At 47.0% G+C, this 19285-nt stretch overlaps 1 protein-coding gene across 8 annotated transcripts in view; it reads right to left on the reverse strand.

Moving 5' to 3' along the window:
* Positions 1-19285, reverse strand: part of MECOM (MDS1 and EVI1 complex locus) — a 128021-nt gene that overhangs the window by 26231 nt on the left and 82505 nt on the right. For 2 of the 8 annotated variants that reach the window (XM_042820620.1, XM_042820619.1), the window contains exons 1-6: positions 18588-18694; positions 16825-16959; positions 8235-8337; positions 6716-6932; positions 3963-4110; positions 2991-3144 (exon numbers count right to left, since the gene is read on the reverse strand). In XM_042820620.1, the coding sequence (XP_042676554.1) occupies positions 2991-3144; positions 3963-4110; positions 6716-6932; positions 8235-8283 (568 nt within the window). In that variant the 5' untranslated portion in view covers positions 8284-8337; positions 16825-16959; positions 18588-18694. Of the gene's footprint in view, positions 1-2990; positions 3148-3962; positions 4111-6715; positions 6933-8234; positions 8338-16824; positions 16960-18587; positions 18695-19285 lie in introns of those variants that run through there. The other 6 variants (XM_042820621.1, XM_042820623.1, XM_042820617.1 and 3 more) reach the window with 4 other exon arrangements.

The raw sequence follows: 19285 nt of genomic DNA on the forward strand, positions 1-19285 counted from the left end.
GGAGAGGAGAGGAGAGGAGAGGAGAGGAGAGGAGAGGAGAGGAGAGGAGAGGAGAGGTGCTGGCACAGATCTGGTCTTCCTAGAAGTTCGGAACATTCTCTTATAAGGAACATGAATAATTATCAATTATTACTCTCCATTAAAACTTATTATCCTCCATTAAAAGTCAAAGAAACCAAGAAATATTCTACTTCTGCAGAAACGCAAAATTACATACTAAGAATTGAGAGAGATCCTTACAGACTGTTAAAGGGGGATGCAAATTAACCACTTAGCTAATATATTTGATCTTAGCTTTGAAATTAAATTGATAATGGCAATAACATTAAAATATGGAAATCTTTACTATCACCTTGATCAAACAATTAACGGCTGTACTGAGGAGTTCACCTCTTTGAGCCCACCAGTTATTTAAAACTATTTGAAGGGAGGTCTCTTCCATTTAACAGTCTATTAAAAAGTGGGCTTTCAAGCTTGACCAAGAAGTTTTGGAGCCAGGCCCAAAGTTCTTTCCCTCCAGAGGTGCCTTACTCTTGGGAACTACCTTGGGGGAGTCAGGTGGGATGCGGCAGAAGCTGCTGGTTCTGCAGATGAAGGGTGCAAGTCAACCATACTGCCTTGACTTCTGCTAAGCGTGAGGAGCCAGGACTGCCCAGGCAAGTCCCTGTTACAAGACCCTCTTTTTCACCACATGACTTTTGTTTCCAAGCAAAGCTTTGCTTAAAATTTAGTAGATGGGGGACGGTTATCAACTTTAATTGCTTCCACATATCAAAGCAACAGAAGCTGGGTTTGATTTCTCCTGTTACACCTTACTACATCCTTTAAATCTTAGCACCGTACTTTTAAGCAACTAACTTGTAAGGGAAGCTTCCCTCCTCGCAGCTTTTATTGCTGCACAGACCCAGGTTTAACACAAACTCCCAGCCTGTGTCCCAAAGTGAAAAAAATCATACGCTAAAGCACCCTCTGCACTGCAATCATCTCTGGAACCCGAATTAGCTAGCAGTTAAGTTTGCATATTTTCTGCTTATTAAAAAAAAAAAAAAAAAAATGACTGTAAGTACTATTTTGAGTGTGTTTGACCTATTATGGCATGTGGTTTCTATTTGGAGAGGCTGGACATTCTGCAAAGGCAGTGAGTAATTACCTTAGTGTTGGTGAGTTTTCACTCAAGCTTGGGCGGTGCACTGTAATAAGAGACAGTTGCCATAAACAGACTGGTAGAGTAAATCATGGTGTGTGGCCTCCTGGTGGAAAACAGATATCTCCTTGAGGTGACCCTACCCTACCTCCCTCCCATTGCTCAGCAAAGCCCACTGAACATGTGGTCTCCAAACCCTTTTGTTCTGTAATTACATGGCTATTATTCAGATTGCTCAGTGGGTTTTCATCTCTCATTCTGTGCATTTCAAGAATACTGGTTGCTGGTTTGATTTATCAGAGTAAACAGTAACAACAACCGCAAAAAAAACAAGTTAGGAATTATTTCATTTAAGATAGGCACCACTTTCACACTTCTTTGTAGGGCATGGACTGCAAGAGGACAAGCCGAAGGTTTCATCCATGGGCCAGAAGTCAATGTAGTCTAATAGTTATTAATGTAAAATGCAATTATTTAACCTGTAATCCTAGATTGTAAGAATTTTTTAGTGACATTTATTACTAGACTTAGTTAGTTATACATTTTCTTACTGAAGAAGCCCAAACAAAAAGATTATCTAACTCACTGGCAGATATACAGGCTTCCCACAAACGACTCTTTCAAGCCATGCAGTGAGGTTTTATAAGACTCAAAGCACATGTCAAAGCAGCATTGCAGAGCTCCTAAGCAGGTGTTTTCACTGAGGAGCTAAATGCACCAGCTACAGGTGCCCACTCCATTGAGTGGGACCTTGCAGTGTGAGGTAGAACTCCAGCCTTGCTGTCCTCTGCTGCTACAACTCACCTGGGTGAGGTGCCACCTGTGTCAGACTTAGAGTGCATTACGAGTACAGAAAATACAGTCAGCTGGAAAAAAGTATCAAGGTGACATTTTGGTAAATTCTTGTTGAGAATAGCAAAATTTGAAGTTTAGAAAACAAAGAGAGGAGGTCATAAAGTGCTTTCTGAGCCATAACAGGTGCCAGAGAAGACCATCGTGGAGATTAGCGCTTGCCAGAACAGTATTCTTGAAATATTTTCTGCGTCTCCTTTCCTGGTGAAAGGAAGAGAAAGCAACTTGCAACACTACCGTGCACCCAGATTCCTCCATCTCATAGCAGAATCTGGCCAAGTAGCAAACACAACGCCTGGGAGGACTCTGAGGACCTGATTTATAGCCCAGCATAGTCAGGCCCACATGGGAGGCAAGTTTTATTGCTGGAGCAGCTGTTGGCAAAGCTCTTACAGCTAAACCCAATACTTAACTTCAGGGCATGCAAAAGAGCTTCGAGGAGCGAGGCAAGCTCCTCTGGCTGAAATACACTGGCTTTAAGGTTTTCTTTCCAATTCCCACCAAAGCCATGCTATCTGCTGTTGAGATTCAGTGGCCCCAAATTAATTTCTAAAGCAAAGCAGCCCTTCCGGTCCTGCTGGCTCTGCCTAATGCCCAATGCATCTGGGTCCAGCACAGCCTGCAGCACAGGGGCTGGTGCTGCTGCAAAGGAGCACAGAGAGCAGCCAGCTCAGCACGGTGCAAAGCACAACTCCTCCTTGCCAAAACTCCCTCCCCGCTTGCTCTTTGCATCTATGCATGGAAAAATATCCCAGGGACAAAAGGTACATTTATACAGCATGCAGTGTCTGCCTGGAAAGGAAAATCATATGAAAATAATGCTTTGCATCAGACTGTGAATTACTCCGTTCTCATTCAGTAAGTCACAGCCCCCATGAAACCTGTGGGAAATGCCAAGGAAGCACAACACAACCTCCTGCTCGCAGGTTACACTGTTTTTCGACAAAAAAAAAAAAAAACACACTTAACCGAAGACGCTTAGTGGAAGACTTACATATAAAGGGTTTGACACTGCTGTGGATGTGTTTATGCTGTTTGAGGCCTGAAGATGTGGCAAAGGTTTTGCCACACTCTGGACAAGCGTGAGCACGAGCCCCAACATGCTGGGAACGAATGTGCCTCTGGAGGTTGCTGGGGTCCGTGAAAACCTGCTAGGAAATGAGTACTGATTAACCAAGAAACTTAACTGCGGAAGAAGCCACTTAGCACAAAATCCACAACTACTGGGAGATTTGTAGGACTAAAACCAGTGGCTGCTTGTTGCACTGCAGCCTGGCCAAAGGGCATCAATGGGAGCTGTGCCTACAAGATGGGGCCTCATTTTTCCAGGGTCAGCCAAATATTTGGTGGAGCGGTTAACCCCTTTGCAACCACCACAGCAGATGCAATTACCCCTGCGATTGGAAGTCATGCCTTTAAGGCCAGTGATTTCCTGCTTGGCATCCTCACAGAAAGTCAAAACATAGCTATCTGAAACCTCCAAACATGACTGCAATAGAACTGCTTGGCTGAGTGCAAGGCAGCATGAAAATCTAGGGCTTGGCTGCATCTTTTGAGTATCAGGTCAATGTAAAATCTCGATTATTGCAGCAAATTACTTAAAAACAACAAAGCCCTTATGTAAAAGGCCCAGGCTTAAGAATCTTGTGAAAAGAAACATAGAGCACCACATCTTCTACCAATAATCTAGGTAGCAAGCCCAGTGCTGGGAGGTAAAGCAGATGCTCTGGAGATGAGATGGTTGCACTCACTTAGAACAACCAGCACCTGGCATTATTTTCTTATCTTGCTTTCTATTGCAGCAGCATCCTTCTAAATCAAACGGGGTAGAAAGCTAACATATACAAAGTGAAGGTTTAAATCCTCCAAAAACAGGCACTGCAGGAGCTCTATGCCCTCACATATCCCACCCTCAGCTGCCCCCATGCGCTCAGTGCCACAGAAACAGCCTACAAATTCACTGTACCTTGGCACAGTTCTCACACTCGTAGTGCTTGCCGCTGTCATGCGACATTTGGTGACGTATCAAGTTGGACTTCCAGTTGAAAGCTTTGGGGCACTGGTCACACTTGTACTCCCGCTCCTCGCTGTGGGACAGCATGTGCTTCTCCAGGCTGCAGAAACAGGAACGAGCAGTACATCAGAGCAAGAAGAGGAGGCAGCAGAGCGCATAACCTCCAAACAGCAACAAAAAGAGAAAAAAAACCCAAGCCCCAAAGGCCCACTCCTGACAGACCCAGGTCCTTTGAGCCCCAGGCACGCCACACTGGGAGGCAGAGCATCCCCTCCACCCCACAGTAACACTGTCTGATGTTTCGCCAGGCCACTTGCAAAAGCTCCAGAAGATTATGCTTCCATCACTCCCCAAGGAGATTATTTCATACACCTCTCAATATTTCACCCCGGTAATTCCTCCCTGCAGTCTGAATCGTTTCTGCCTTATTGCTTTCACTCCAAACACACCTAGCAACCTACTATCTGATGGAGCCTCACTCCTTTGATGGGAGTCTATTTTTCTTGCAGCAGGGGTAGAACAGAAATAACTCCACCAGCGAAACAGAAAGAGCATAAGTGAACAGAGCAAAGCTTCTGAATGGAGAACGCTTAATGCAAAGTTATATTTGATGATTATTAAGTGCGTTCAATTCTAGTTGTTTATTCATTCCTTAGCAGTTGGTTCAGTCTATTAGTAGCATACTCAATCCTCACCTAATTTCTGTTGCTCATCTTTGAATTCTTTTTCACCTCTGAGTTTTCTGAATTCCTCTTTTAGAATTAATCAGCTGCAAATATATGTTTAAATACATTGCTCATATTTCAATCACAGCTCACACTATTGCTTGCAGAGATCCATATATAACATACATGGGGATTCACAGAAATGCCACTGGAAAAGGGTTTCCAGCCAACACAGATCAGTGCTTCCTTGTCAACATTCCCACTGATCTCTGCTGAATCTGTAGACAAAACCTGAGGGGTTTACAGTTTGCCCTCTGTTGTGTAGTCCAAATGGCAACTTACGTGCTCAGCTACAAGTAACAGAAATTCTTTCATCCTGCTGATGCTCCTAAGTTCTACCCCTGTTAGGCTTCCTCCTTCAGGGAAAAATATTTCCTGCTTCACTTCCTAGCACTCAGCTAACAGCTGTATCTCCATCATGCCCTGGTAAACAAACCTGCCATAAGACCTAGAGAGGCACCCAGGCACCTGATGTGGCTGCACCACCCACAGACCTCAATCTTCACACTCAGCTCTTTCTCAATTTAATTACACACACCCTCAAGCACGGCTCATTCGAGCCTTTTGTTTTATATAATCCCTATATAACATGCTTCTGTACTTTTTTTTGCTGTGAACTGTCTTTGTGGTGTATTAGCTTCTCAATAATTCAAGAGTTTGGAGAATGACTGCATTCTTTCTCATTTTTCACTCTTTCTCACAGTACTGCCCATCTATTTATGATGACTCGTTCTTTGTTTTCTGCCCTTTCTCTTCAATATTTAATATTTTAAGCTAAATTTACATTTGCTCAATGATTCCCATATGTTTGATATTGTCCTCTGGTTCACAGGCAGAAAGAACTTCAACACCAAATAACTCACAGTGTGGAAAGATGTCACAGTCCCAACCTATGCTGCACCCACCACTGCTGCAGCTCTTCTGACTTCATCTACTGACCCGAATCAGTCACTCAGACTGAAAATTAGACATGTGGAACTGAATACAGCCCAAGCAGCCAACGAAGATAACACTGTACCTGCACAAACACAGGGCTGATGCACAAGAGCAGTGTTTGGTACACTGTGCTTTCATTTTGTTATCATTCACTCTGAGGAACTGTAACAAGCAGGTTGTGTGACACTGCATCCTCACAGCTGGGATCTCATCCAGGATCTGCCTATTAAGATAGCTCAGCACAACTGCTATATGTTGGCTGAGGTCAACCTTCCTGCATCCTCAGACTGAACTTACCAAAACATGAATTTGTGAGCAACGTACTACAGAAGCTCCTGAGCTACTCCTAATACCTTTCAGTAATTTGCAAACTTTCCTACAATGTGATACATTATAAGCAGCCACAAAAGAACTACAGTGATGGGAATCATCTTCAGCATATAAAGCCGAACTTTTTATTCACATTCCTACCTATACATATTTTGGGGATGTAGGCATATAGGTCTGCCTGTTTAAACAAACAGGAATATACAAGAAAACAATGAATCCCAGTGTTTCAAAAGAGAAGAGCTGTGTATACACACGTGTATGTCTATATATATGTATGTTCACATATGTTAATATCTTGAACACAATCTAACCAACTTGCTTCTGCCTAGCATGCCTTGTTTGCAAAGATAAATGAACACCACTCAGACGTACTCTAATTTATCCCTACCTAAAAATAAGGAGACCAGACCTCAATTCATTTGAACTATAATGACTCCTCTGACTTCACTGCCACCAGCCCTACTCATGCCAACTAAACATGCTATTATCAGAAGATCCAGTTCTTAATTTGAGGTATCTATTAGGGGTTAATTTCTGATCTATCACGACACCATTATTTCCATGCTCTAAAACCAATGGGCACAGAAACTTATTTACCTTTACTACTGGTTTGTACACAAGATACCCAGTTCTGCCCTGCCTGATGCCCTGTGATTTGACTGAAGCCATTAGAGGATTTACTTTACTCAGTCACGTTCTAAAGCACAATCCTACCTTTGTAAGTCTGGGAAGACTTGATCACACTCTTTACACTCCTGGATTTCGTGCACATCCCGAAGGTCACTCTCATTCTCAAGCTTTTTCTGGAAGTCCTCCTCCACCATGGAGAAGGCGGAGTGTGGTGTGCTGCAGGGGAACTTCTGGTGGTCCACCAGCTCAGCCTTGGACTCAAAGAGCTGGTCGCAGTCCTCGCAGCGATACTGGCGCTCCTCTGCAAGAAAAAGGGTTGGCATAGGGAGGTAACACCAGTTTGGGGTCATTCTTAGTTACTCTCAGCAGTTCCACGACTGTATAGTTAAATAAAGAGTTATTCTGTGAAAAACATTTTTGGTAATAATAATAAAAAATATGCTTTATGATGCTGTCTAATACTTCAATTCTGTAATATATAAACGCAGTGTTACCTGTTAACTGCCTGGGTGATACATCCTATGGGAACCCCTAATGTTAGCTTGGGACAGAAGTCAGAGTGTTTCAAATTACTTTAAAAGGGGATATCCATGTCCTGAGGTGGATATCTACAAGAAGCTGACAGTCTCTGACTTCCTGAATGAAGCAAACTTACACAAACATCAGCTACTGCAATAGCCAAAAAGGCATTTACGGTTTGTAGCAATCTTTCTACTTCCATTAGAGCTCTCTTCCAGCACCCAAGGTGAGCCAGATATCCAATAAAACAGTCACAAAGTTTTTCTCACCGAAAACGAAGATCACTGGAGTACTACTTAGGGGTGAATATTTCATTCCATTAATTATTAGCTCTTACCAAATAATTAATTCGCTGAAGAAAATCCCAAAATGAAGAGGTGAAGAAAAGCAGCTCACAGCGCTCTGCAGGATTTTCTCCTGACGGCCCACATGGGCAGCCACATGCCCTGTTTTGGGCACAGCTCAGGAACTGAAGATGCAACACCTGTGTGCTGCTTGAATAATGAACGAGCACGAGGAGGAGGGTTGGCTGCGCTCTCAAAAGTGACAGCAACATTAACAACCTCAGATTTTCTCTTTTTAAAAGAATAGTTTTTTGACAAAACTACAACATAAACATCAAAAAACCCACAACCAACCAAAACCAGATCTAATTGGGGTCCATACATTTTAGTCTTGAAGGACCAGCACAGCCTGGAGATAATGACATGGATTCCATTCCTCCTCTTGCAATACCCAAAACTAGATTAAGTTTCAATTCCAAAGCCTTACTGCTGCCTTCAGTTACATCTGCAAACCCCATTTCTGCCATGGAGGTTTGAGTATATGAGGACTGAAAAACATCAAAACAACAAAAGAGGTGGAGGATTGCAATGCTGAGAAAAGTCATCTTTGAAAAGTAGAGCTTAGCAGACTGGCAGGTCTGCTAAGGGCAGGTGGTAAACAAATGCAATCACGGTCCAGCTGTCCTCTTCAGCTGCTGGCAGGCTATTCTGGAATTCAAAGGTATTGCAACAGAGGAGAAATCTTGCTACATTTTTGCTTAATTTCAATGGTATTTCATATTAGATAAGAAGTGGCTAACCATGAATGTCCGGAGCCATTGTTTCATGTGAATAATCTTCACTCTTCATGAACAGTAATAGCTCCTCTCCTGGCTCAATGTCTGCCACTACTCTGTAGAATATCTGAAAAAGAGAAAGCGAGGTGAATACCATGAAAGGCAAAGAGGCAGTTAGTGCTGCAGGGCTGACACTGAGTGCCCAACCAACCCCTGGCACAGGGGCTGCAAAGTGCTGGGGATAGGCAGCCTGGGCTGTGCAGGTAGGCTCTTCCAGCCCCAGAGCTGTTTCTGCCTTATCTTGAAGATAAAGAGGAAGTTGCTTTCAACAGCCTCTGCTGCAAGCAAGCTGCATGATGACTGCAAACATCACCAGCAATTCACATGCTCAATTATACTAAACTTACCAGCCAAGGCACCCATAAAACATGTCCCTGAGTGAGCAACATAGAGAACATTTCTCCTCTTGGTTGCACTGAAGAAAGTAATTAAATCACACCTGAGGAAATTCTGCTGATCAGCGTGTGGGCATCCAACCCCACCTGCTTCTATTACTTAGGTAGCTCAGCCAGTAACAAGGGAGGGGGCTTGTACAATGCAGCATGCTTCTTTGCTCTTAAGTTTCAAATGGAAACCAAAGGAACAACTCATCCAGGATGAAGATATGCACAGATGCTTGTCAGCAGCCTCAGCCACAGGTGGCAGCTGCTCCTCTCTCCATGGGCCCTATGCCTTTCACTGGGAAGAAGTCCAGCAGAGAGGCAGGGGCTATGCACCCTTGGTACCACACACCCACAGCAAGATCACGCCTTGCTGCCAGGCTCTGCCAGAAGGAAGCTCCTAAAAAATCCATCTGGCAGCTTTTTCTCTCAGGAGAAAACATAAGGAACACTAAAAATCTCCAAGAAGCCGTTCAAATAAATATTAGTAACTTTCTCAGGCCTTGTTAAACAAAAACACACGAAAGCTATGTTTCCTACCCTAACAAAAGACGTATTTGCATTCTCTCTGTCTAGTGTATTTTTAAAGGTTTTACCCTCAAACTGCTAACTCTCAAGACCCATTCTAGTGCTGTGAGAGAAAGGCAAAAAGTCAACAGCTGTTTTGCCACAGGCCAGATGCAGGTATCCCTCTTGCACAGACTATCTCACACAGCATATCTCCCTTGCACAGCCTATTGCACAGCATACTCCCCCTGCACAGCAAATTCCCCCTGCACAGCACATCACCCAGATCTACACAGCACAGAGCAGCTACCCAGGGCCTCCAGGAGGTGGCTGTACAGCCTAATGGTTATTGCTGCACAGGCAGCCCCAGCCCATAGATATGTGCTAACTGCCTAAAACTAACTAAAGAACACGCATTTCCTCTGATTTGTTTTCTTTTCTTTGCCTTGCCCCAAAAGCTGCTCTGGCAGATGCTAGCCTAGAGACTGCTAGAGTCATTGTGTCCCACCACCCAATATCCCATGTCAGGCACAACAAACTTGCACTGTAGCCTCCTGCTTACAGGGAATACCACTCCAAAAAGACAGGAGCAGGCATTCACATGCAACCTCCCCTCTCTAAGGATGTTCCTCTTCTTCCACATTGTCTTGCCCAGCTGTCAGAAGGGCTTGCTTGGGCTCTTTTTTCCCCTTGTCAGTCAGATAATTGTACACAAGCTGCATGGTTCATTCTCTAGTTCTGTTTCCCCTTAGAAAACAATGGGCTTCCCTCAGCAACAAACAACACCATTTTTTGTCAACTTTTCAGCTTCCTTTCTGAAAGCACATTAGACTCTGAAATGTGACACATCAGCCCCCGGTGCTGCAAGCCCCAGCACCCTGCAGCCCTCATTGACAGCAGCAGCACTGCTGGGGCACTGCAGACTTATCCCAGCTCAGCTTCCTAAAAATCAGGAGCATGGTTCCGAGGTCAACAGTGCTGTGTTTGCAGACTCGGGGCATTCCCCTTGCATTAATCTTGTTTTTCACTAATTTACATGGGCACAGAACCAAACCAGAGCATTCAGCACCCTGCCACTAAGTCTTGAGCAAAAATAATGCCGACGGTGTCTAGTTAATGTTCTTTGAGATCACACAAAAGAGGACACAGGTGATGCTCACACTCACGGTCCTACAGCTCCTTGTTGATGTCAGTGCTGCAGAGAACACGTGCTTCAAGCAACACCTTTTTTCTGAGGTCAGCAGTGCATCTGCACAAAGTCATTAACAGAAACCAGAGTGACTCTCCCCAGTATTTTTCCTCCAGTGCTCTTGCTGTCCCATCCAGAGCACTCTGACTGATCTCTTCACCTCTTGTTGCAAAGTAAGGACGCATGGACCAACAGGGAGGGTCTTCTTTGTCCAGCACTGTGCTGTGCTGCATCTCATCCAGCTGTAAAGTCCTGGTGTGATGCAGCATCTTCCCTGCAGCCATGGGACGAATCACTCAACAGGGTGCAAACTCTGGAGCCAGCTGTCCAGCCTGGCTGTGTTGGTACTCAAAAATACTGAAATATCAGAGATGATGAAGCAACTGATCAGAAATTGCCAGGCCAGCCTCTGTGGGGAGAGAGACTGAGGGGCAAAACTCCTTTGATGAGGATGAGTGAAGTGTTTTATTTGGCACCTCAAGGCCCACTAAAACAAGGTCTGAGTCTCAGATTTCCAGCTCTGGCATTCTGACATTCTTATTATTAAAGAAACAACTATAATGATTACTAAAAATAGCAAAGCCCTGTGCATACAAAAAACCCACCTGCTCCAAGAGTTTATATATCCAATTGCTTTCCACAGAAATGAAGCATACTGAACATCAGGAAAAAAAAAATGATCCTGCAGGTAAGCATAGCCTGATTTCAACACGTCCTTATTGTTTAAGGCTTTTTTTTCACTCTTCCCACCTAAAACCTCATAGGAACTACCCTCTCTGAGAAGGCACTGACCTGCCCTGTGAAATGCAAGGGAGAAATGTAACCAAAAGAAAAAAAGAAAAAAAAAAGGCCAAGTCCAGACGCGCTTTTCACATGCCCTGGGATCACTGGTGTGTGACTGCAGTTTATATAGGAAGAGAAGCATCGGATCCAGGTCTGGAAGCACTTTCTGAGTTCAGGGGTCTGAGGAGGCAGCCCTGTGCGTCCACCCTGTGTGTGTGCTACCGAGCGGGGGGCAAAGCTCCCAAACTGCTGCCCATGAGGGGGAAAGAGAGGGGAAGAACACAGCACACGCAATTTACTTTCAAATGGATGAATAAGGCCTCATTGTTATGAATCCCAGTTTACTTTTCCTGGTCAGGCACTTGAAATTTTATTTATGCTTAATAGACTGCATTTGGCATGTGTAAAGATGACAGAGGCGTGAATTATGAATGACCTTCCACCCCTGCAGGAAGTTGTAATAATTGAAATAATAGCGAAAATACGCTCCCCGAGAGCGGGGCCCGGGGCTGCGTGCTTTGAAGCGCCCTGCGGGGCACAGGCTGTGTCAGCAGGGCCCGGCCTTCCCCACGGCCACAGACACCGAGAGGGGAAAAAGTGGCATCTGTGTGAGCTGCCGTGCGTGTGTGTCACGGGGAAGTGGGAGGACAAGCTGCGAACTGGCTCTGAAATCGATGGAGGAAAGCTGAGGAGAAAGGTCCAAATGGCACAAAGTCAACTCTCGGTCTGTGGTGAAGAACTGCTGAGGCTGGAGGGCTGTATTGGGAAAACGAAGCCCTGTTTCAGGATATTCTCCTGAAATGGCACACGGAGCGCCCGCGTCTGTCGGACTCCAGGCAGTCCCAGCACAGGACATCCTGCTCTGCGTCCCCTCCCAGTGATGCTCATGCCTTCCTTCATGGCAGGTTTCTGCTGCATGTTAGCCCAGGGTCTGGGTTAGGGTCTGACACATCCAGACGGGCTCCTGCAGACACTGGCGCGATCCCACTTGCTCCACTGACAGCCGCCTGCACTCGGGCCCACACAGCCCTGCATCCCAACATCCTACAGCCACTGCTGAACGCCACTCAGTGAGCAGCTGTCCCACTGTCCCTGCGAGCATCTACAAACCTCTGAACCCCGCCGTGCAAGTGGGACTTGACAGCTCTCATCACCAAACGGCGTTCCTGCTTGCAGACAGCACGCTCTTCTGCTTTTATTAAACGTCAATGAAGAGCTTATCGCCTTGCAGAGAGGCGACAATTAGCTGCCGGTTTGGTGCTGAGCAGTTCCTTGCAGGTCACGTCAGGACAGGCTGAAGCTCAGGCAGGATGCTGGCAGCACTGGGCTGCAACAAGTCAGGCGCTGGGCAGGAGGCTCAGCACAGCATCACCTCTAATTGCCACAAATGGAAAACCGCAGCCGATGAGCTCCTGGTTCCACCAGCCCCATGCTAGCACGACCTCGCTCCACTGGAAACAGGTTTTCAGTGGGAGCTGGATTAAGCTTTATTTGCTTAATAAACTAATAACTCGTAGGAGGAATAATGACAGAATAGGGCCCCGCATGAGCTCAGCGCACACATGCCCTCCTGACCCATAACAGCCAAAACCTTAATTTCACTCTCTGACAACAAAGCCTCAAAACTATTCGTTAAATACACAACTTTTGCAGGTGGCTGTGTGTCTGGGGCTGCTGGACGAGTCTCCGTGTTTCTCTGCCTGGGAGCTGCACGCCGTGCCGGGGGGGCAGAGGCAGTAAAACCTGAAACATGAGGCTGTGCCTGCAGATTGCAAAAGTTTGTAAAACTTGTAAGAGGGATCGGATCTGGTGCAACCTACAGCAGTCGGTTCACTCACCTCCGATTGTATCGCTGACACTGTGCGCATTGTTAAGAGTGTTATTCTACTGTTATTTCTCCCACTGCAGGGGCATATGCTCGAGGATATGGGAAAAGAGCACACATAAAAACAAACCAACAAAAAACCTCCTATTTCAGCTCACGCAGCAAACCAAAACCTCAGCAAGCTGACTGTGCGCCACGTGCAGCTTTCCATAGATAAACCAACAGGAATCTTCCAGGAGACCTGGAAGCTCAATGCACTTTTACAGCATTATGTGGCCACATCACTGTCACAGGTCTGCAAGCAATAAGCAAGACAGACACAATTTCACAAGCTCTAATTCAAAGTGCAACCAATATTTCCCTACACAAACAACGACAAAAATAAACAAATCTAAAGAAAGAAAGGAAGAAAGAAAGAAAGAAAAAAAAAATTACAGCTTAAAGGTGACTGTGATCCCAGCTTAAAAATGTGCTTGGGACTCTTCACAGTCCCTGACACACCACTGCTATAGTTACTGTATTTTCCACCACACTTTCATTAACATGTATATTTAAAAATAATGCTTCTGCTGGGATGACAGCACTGCCAGAAAGTCTACCAGGGCTAATCGTTCTGAAATCAGTAAAAAGTGGAACTAATAGATATTTAATGACAGATAACAGAGGGGACTTGTCTAAGTTAGCAGAAACTGCTATTGACTCCTGACTTTGAGCTGAAAAAACACACTCCGAGCAAATAATAGCGACAAGACTTTGCAGCTCTGCACACACTGCAGTGTCTTTGGGGAAAAGGAAAAAATGAGAGTGTGCTGTTTGTGGAATTTTATTATTCATACACATCTTGAATTACAAGCGATCAGGTTAGATTGGGTATGACAGGAGATAATAGGAAGACAGCAAAGAGAAATCCTAGATCAACTTGGTTTGAAAAAAAAATCAAAAATAAAAATGCAGCTTTTAAACCCTCCTCCACCTCCAATCAAATGAAATACGAGTTGCATCCCGCGTGCATGTTTTGACTGCATCCCACCATTATCGAGCTGTTCATCTCAGCAAAGCCCATTTCTACAGCCCTAAAAGAGCCCAGGCCTTTTGTAAAGCTGATCCCAAGTGATGAAACTTAACCTCTAACATGAGTCGGGGGGCGGGGTGGTATGCCTCTGAAAAAAATCTGCTCGAGGAAACAACGAAAAAATGTTTTTCTTTCACTCTTTTTGTGAAATGCAGAAGGTGCAGCTTAGCAGAGCGACCAGATTACACATCGAGCTGAGCTGCACCGAAATCCTGCCTCGAGCAGTCTGGGAATCATACCTGCCTGTCACTCAGGCTTGAATTTAGTAGCATGAACTTGCGGCCAGCGCGAGGCCGAGTGCTGGCAGGATCTCGTACCTTTTCAGGTACGGCACAATGTTTGCTTGCGAATTTTACAGATGAGTTGAAGCAATTAGAGGAGAACAATTACTGCTGATCAAGTGTCTGTGCCTCGGGAGTGCAGGAGGGCTCCTGCAGAGGGGATGCTCCGGGTGCCGTGCGGGGTGCCAAAGCGCTGCCCCCAGGGATGTGGGGACAGGGGGACGCAGGCTGCACCCCAGCTTGGCCCACACCCTACACTTCTGGGGCTGCGTTGCTCCTGCGATGCTCTGGCTTGAGCTGCAAGCACTGTGCATGCTCTCTGCTTTACCCTGCTGTTTTCTGCCTAGGAGCTTCAGGAGCAGACTGACACAGTGCAATGCTCTCTCTTGCATTTGTCACTCCTTCTACATGGCTGCGTCTGGCCATGTAACGTCCATTTCCCAGTTTGCCTCCCTATTATATTTTATATTACCTCTCGTGAGCTTGTGCCAGAGGAAAGCAGAAGGAGGAACTGCTAGAAAGGCTTTTTTTGGTTTGAGATTCGAGAGCACATTTTTAGCATTAACTTTTTAGGTCCTGGTCATAAAACGCTGGAGTACATGTACAATTCTGTGGGTGAATGTGCAACGTTTCCAGAGGGCCAAATGGGCAACAATCTGCTGCTGACAGCGTGCAGCTCACAGTGAGCTACTTGAACGACGACCCATTTTTAATTTCCAATTCTCAGCAACAATAAGCCATAAAAATATAGAATTATGAACGGCACGGCACCGTGCAAAATAAATAACAAGTCTCCAGTGAATGAAAGAAATTATTGGCAGCAGTACAGCCACCATTACCAAATCTCAGAAATGTAAACACTAAAAAAGAGAAAGTTACAAGCACCATAATTCTCATTCCAGCAGCGTCCCAGCGCTGGTGCGTGGCTGCAGCTCCAGGCAGATGCTGCTGTTCCAGCCCAGCACATATTTCCCATCGCAGAGCACCACTGCCGACGCAAACGCCGTGAGTCGCTCGGACCAATTCACGTGATTCCCTCCCTGCCCTCACCTATTTCTGCCAGCTCTCATTATGAAACGTCTGAATTTGCTGTTTCAATTAGCCCGGATCGTTTCCTTTTCGTATCACTGCTCCATAAATGCTTTGCGTTGAGAGAATTTATCGGTTTTCCGCGTAAAACATAATTTCAACTCACAAAATGCATTTTTCATTTACTAATAATCTTTATGGTTTCTTTAGCTAAACCAGCTGCTATATAAAAACAAATGCTATCTCGGCCGGCTGCGTCGTTCCGTGCTATGTGTGCTCCGGGCTGAATTTTCAAAGTTGAAAATTAAAACAATCCTCTGTTACAGCTCCTGCTGAAGCTAATGGGCAGCGGTTCCAATCAGCGATGTGCAGGAGCGAAGTGCGCCGCGCTGGGGGCTGAAGGAGCAGGCTGCCTCCCATCCATTTCCTTCACATAAGGAATTTGATTGGTAAGAGTGATTTCTAATGGAAGCTTCGTGCCCGGTTGTGATTCTTCTTTCAATACTGTCAGGGCAATTAAGCCAGCTGAAGATAATCTTTAACATTCACCTGATGCGGCTAATTAAGCGGTGAGAAACGAAACGCCGATTGAAGGCATCGAACGCTGCGTCGCAGGTATCGAAGTTTGGACGTGCAACAAGAATGCCCCATCAGTTGGTGCTTTGCTATCGTCTGTATTTCACTTTCTTAAAGCACGGCTCCCTCAACCTCACTTCACCCATGGTAACATTTCACAGCGGCGCACGTTTTCCACAGACCAAAGCAGAGCCTCACTGAGGGAACACCTAATAACTCATCAGCGTAATTGAAAACAAAATGCGACGCTGCGTCCTTCCTCCCTGTCCCAGCCTCTCCAACACACAGCAGAAGTAACACTTCAGCCTAACAAAGAGTGGATTTCGGCGCGCCAAACAAAAAGAGACAGCGAAGCATCGGCGATCCCGGCTCAGCACACAAGTAGCAAAGTGTTCGGGAAGGCATAATAATATTTGTGCACGTGTGCATTCAAAGGCAGAGCCTCACGCGTGCAGCTGTACGGGTGGGATTATCAGCTCTGCATCTTCACCTCCACTCTGCCATTAATTGCACACTGAGGTTTCTGCTTAATGCAACAGTTTCATACAGCAATGCAGCTGGGGTGGGACGGGAACCAGAAAATGCCTCTAATCCCAAATCAGCAAATAATGGCTCTGTGCTCCACAGAAAGCAGTCTCCATTTTTATCAGACACAAGATTAATAACAGCAATAATAATAATAATGAAGAATATGAATTGAAAAGTGTGGAAAAATAGGAAAATTCATATAATCTGCAGCCCAGAATCAAAATTACTCTATTCTGCATTTCCCATCTGTGCCTTATCTTCTGCTGTAACAACAAACAGGCCAAAATCTGTTGTGAATTGTTACTTTTTTTTTTTTTTTTTTTTTTTCCCCGTGACACCTTAAAGTTCCTTAAAATGTAAGTCCAGAAAGTGAACGCCACATACCTGATCACTTATCTGACATGCAACAAGGTTGTGCTGATCGTAGCATCCAGCAAACTTGATGTATTTGAGCCAGTTTCCTACATCTGGTTGGCTGGCGTCTACGCAGAACTTCACATTGCAAAACTCATCCAAGATCTAAAAGGAAGAAGACGAAAGGGTCAACCTTTGTGCTGCTGTCCGGGAGCACCGTGCAAGGAAAAATCAGAGGGTTTCAGATAAGCACATGGGTCAGAATGCAGGGATGCAGTGAGAAGCATGCTCCTCTGTGAGAATTTATTAGCAATGGTCAAAATGCAGAGATAGTTATAGAAGGACAACAAATGTGCTGAGAAATGCCTTGACAAATGTCTACACGTAATCGAGACGTTGTCTAATTATCACTAAGAAACACTGCTGACTTAAGAGGCGTCTGAATTTCACGGCATTTATTTCTGTTTAAAATCAAGGTTTTAATTAAACATGAGCTGCCAGGGAACGGAACAGCGATTACGAAAAGAACTGATTGTGGTTTCATTGGAGTTTTCTGCTTTGGTTCCGATGTACGCTGCCTGCAGCTCCCACTGAGCCCTTTCGGATCTGTGACCCCGACCCAAACTTTGCGGGGGAGGCGGCGTTATTTATCTCACTTTAATACTTGTGCCTCCCAAACAGCACTTAAATCACCCCCCTTAATTAGAGCACAAGAATAGAGCTCCCCGTGCCAAACTCGAGAAAATAAATGAAAAACAGCGTAAACACTCGTGCAAAACATGGCAGCGTTCAAGACAGAGCAATAAACGGTTCCAATAATGCAGATAATAAACAAATATCAAACGCAGATAATAAACAAATATCGAGAGATTGCTCGTGGACAAGAGGATGTCCCACTCTGATAGCGGGACGAACCGCCGTGCTGTCCATGGGAGCAGTGCCAGGCTCGGCCGCAGGCTCACTGGGGCCTGTCCTGCGTCCCGCACGGCGCTGCTCCCCCCGCACCGCTTTAAACTCCCGCAAACCGAAACGCAGAGGGAGACGGTGGCCGTTTCCACAGTGGGAAACGTTCGCGTTCACGTCAAGAGGTGGCGAGCCGCCGGCCTCCGAGCTGAAGTGTCGGCGATCCCGGCACCGTGTGACGCTAAGCGCACGAGAAGCCACCGCCGGTCCCTGGCGGGGCTGCCGCTGTCGCAGCCCGCGTTCGCTCGCGGAGCCCCGCGGAAAGCGTTCCGCCCGCTGCGGGGCTGCGCGGCTCCGGCGGCCGCTGCCCGGGTCACGGCCCCCAGCGGGGCCCCGCGGGCGGCGGGATGGGGGATCGGGCCCGGCCGTGTGTCTGTCTGTCCGTCTGCGTCTCTGTCTGTCCGTCTGTATCTCCACAGCCCTACGCGGGGCTGTTCGCAGCGCGGCCGCTTCCCTCCCCTCCTGGGCTCCCCGTCCATCGCATACATTTTTTCCAAAAAGTGAAAACCGAACCATAGCAAACCCAATCCCAAACCAATACAATTAGAGTCCCCCCCCCACTACAGCCCCTCGGACTCCCCCCAGCACCTCACAACCCGTGGGCAAGCCGCATCCCCGCGGAACGTCCGAGCGGCCCCGGACCCCCTCTCTACTTATTTTATTTTAGTGGGGGAGGGGGTAGTTATATTTGATTTTCCCTTCCCAAGTAATCCCCGCTGTGCCCCCAGACGGGTGGGGGGGAGGGGAGGGGGGGTCCTCGGAGGGCATCGGGGCCGGGGCAGGTCGGCCCGTCCCGCGGGGCCCGGGAGAGCCGCGCTGCCCGCTCTTACCTTGTGTCGCCCGGAGCCTGCGGGGGCAGGGAGGGGGAGGAGGGAAAAAGATCCTTCAGGCGGCGGGGAGCAACATCGCGGCGTCAAACGCGGGCGGAGGCCGCGGCCGTCGGGGTGCGCTCCACCATGGGGCGGGGGTCGGGGGGGCCCGGGGGGGCTCAGCGGCGGAGGGGCTCGGCGGGCTGCTGCCGGCTCGCCGTCACCTTCCCCTTTCGGCCCCTCCTGGTCTTATCGGCTGGCTCAGCGAGCGCGTGTGTGTGTGTGCGTGCGCGCAAAGAAAGTTATCGGGAGAAAAGGGGGGAGGAAAATAAATAAAAAAAAAGATAATAAAAAAAAACAACCACCACCACCGAAAAACCCTCTTGAATGGGGAAGAGAAATAATAATAAAGAAAAACAAAACAAAACAAAACCAAAACCAACAAACAACAGAAATAACGCAGCCCTGCGCGCCGCACAAGAAAACAAACTTCTTTCACTTCTCCGCCGGGGATGGCAGAAAAGTGTGCGCGGGCGAGCGGGCGGCTCTCCCCTCCCCACCCCACCCCGCTGCTGCCCGCGGCTCTCCGGCCCCGCCGCACCCCCGGGCAGCGCCCGGACCTGCCCGCCCCCCCTCCCCGCCCACCCCGTCGGGTCCCGCCGGCCGCCGCGCCCCGCGCCGACACTGTCTCTTTAAAAGCGGGGCAGCGCCGTCCGCTC

This window comes from Centrocercus urophasianus, unplaced genomic scaffold (genome assembly GCF_019232065.1).
Source record: "Centrocercus urophasianus isolate 14NV4802_14NV808 unplaced genomic scaffold, USGS_Curo_1.0 seq_19, whole genome shotgun sequence".
Taxonomy (NCBI): domain Eukaryota; kingdom Metazoa; phylum Chordata; class Aves; order Galliformes; family Phasianidae; genus Centrocercus; species Centrocercus urophasianus.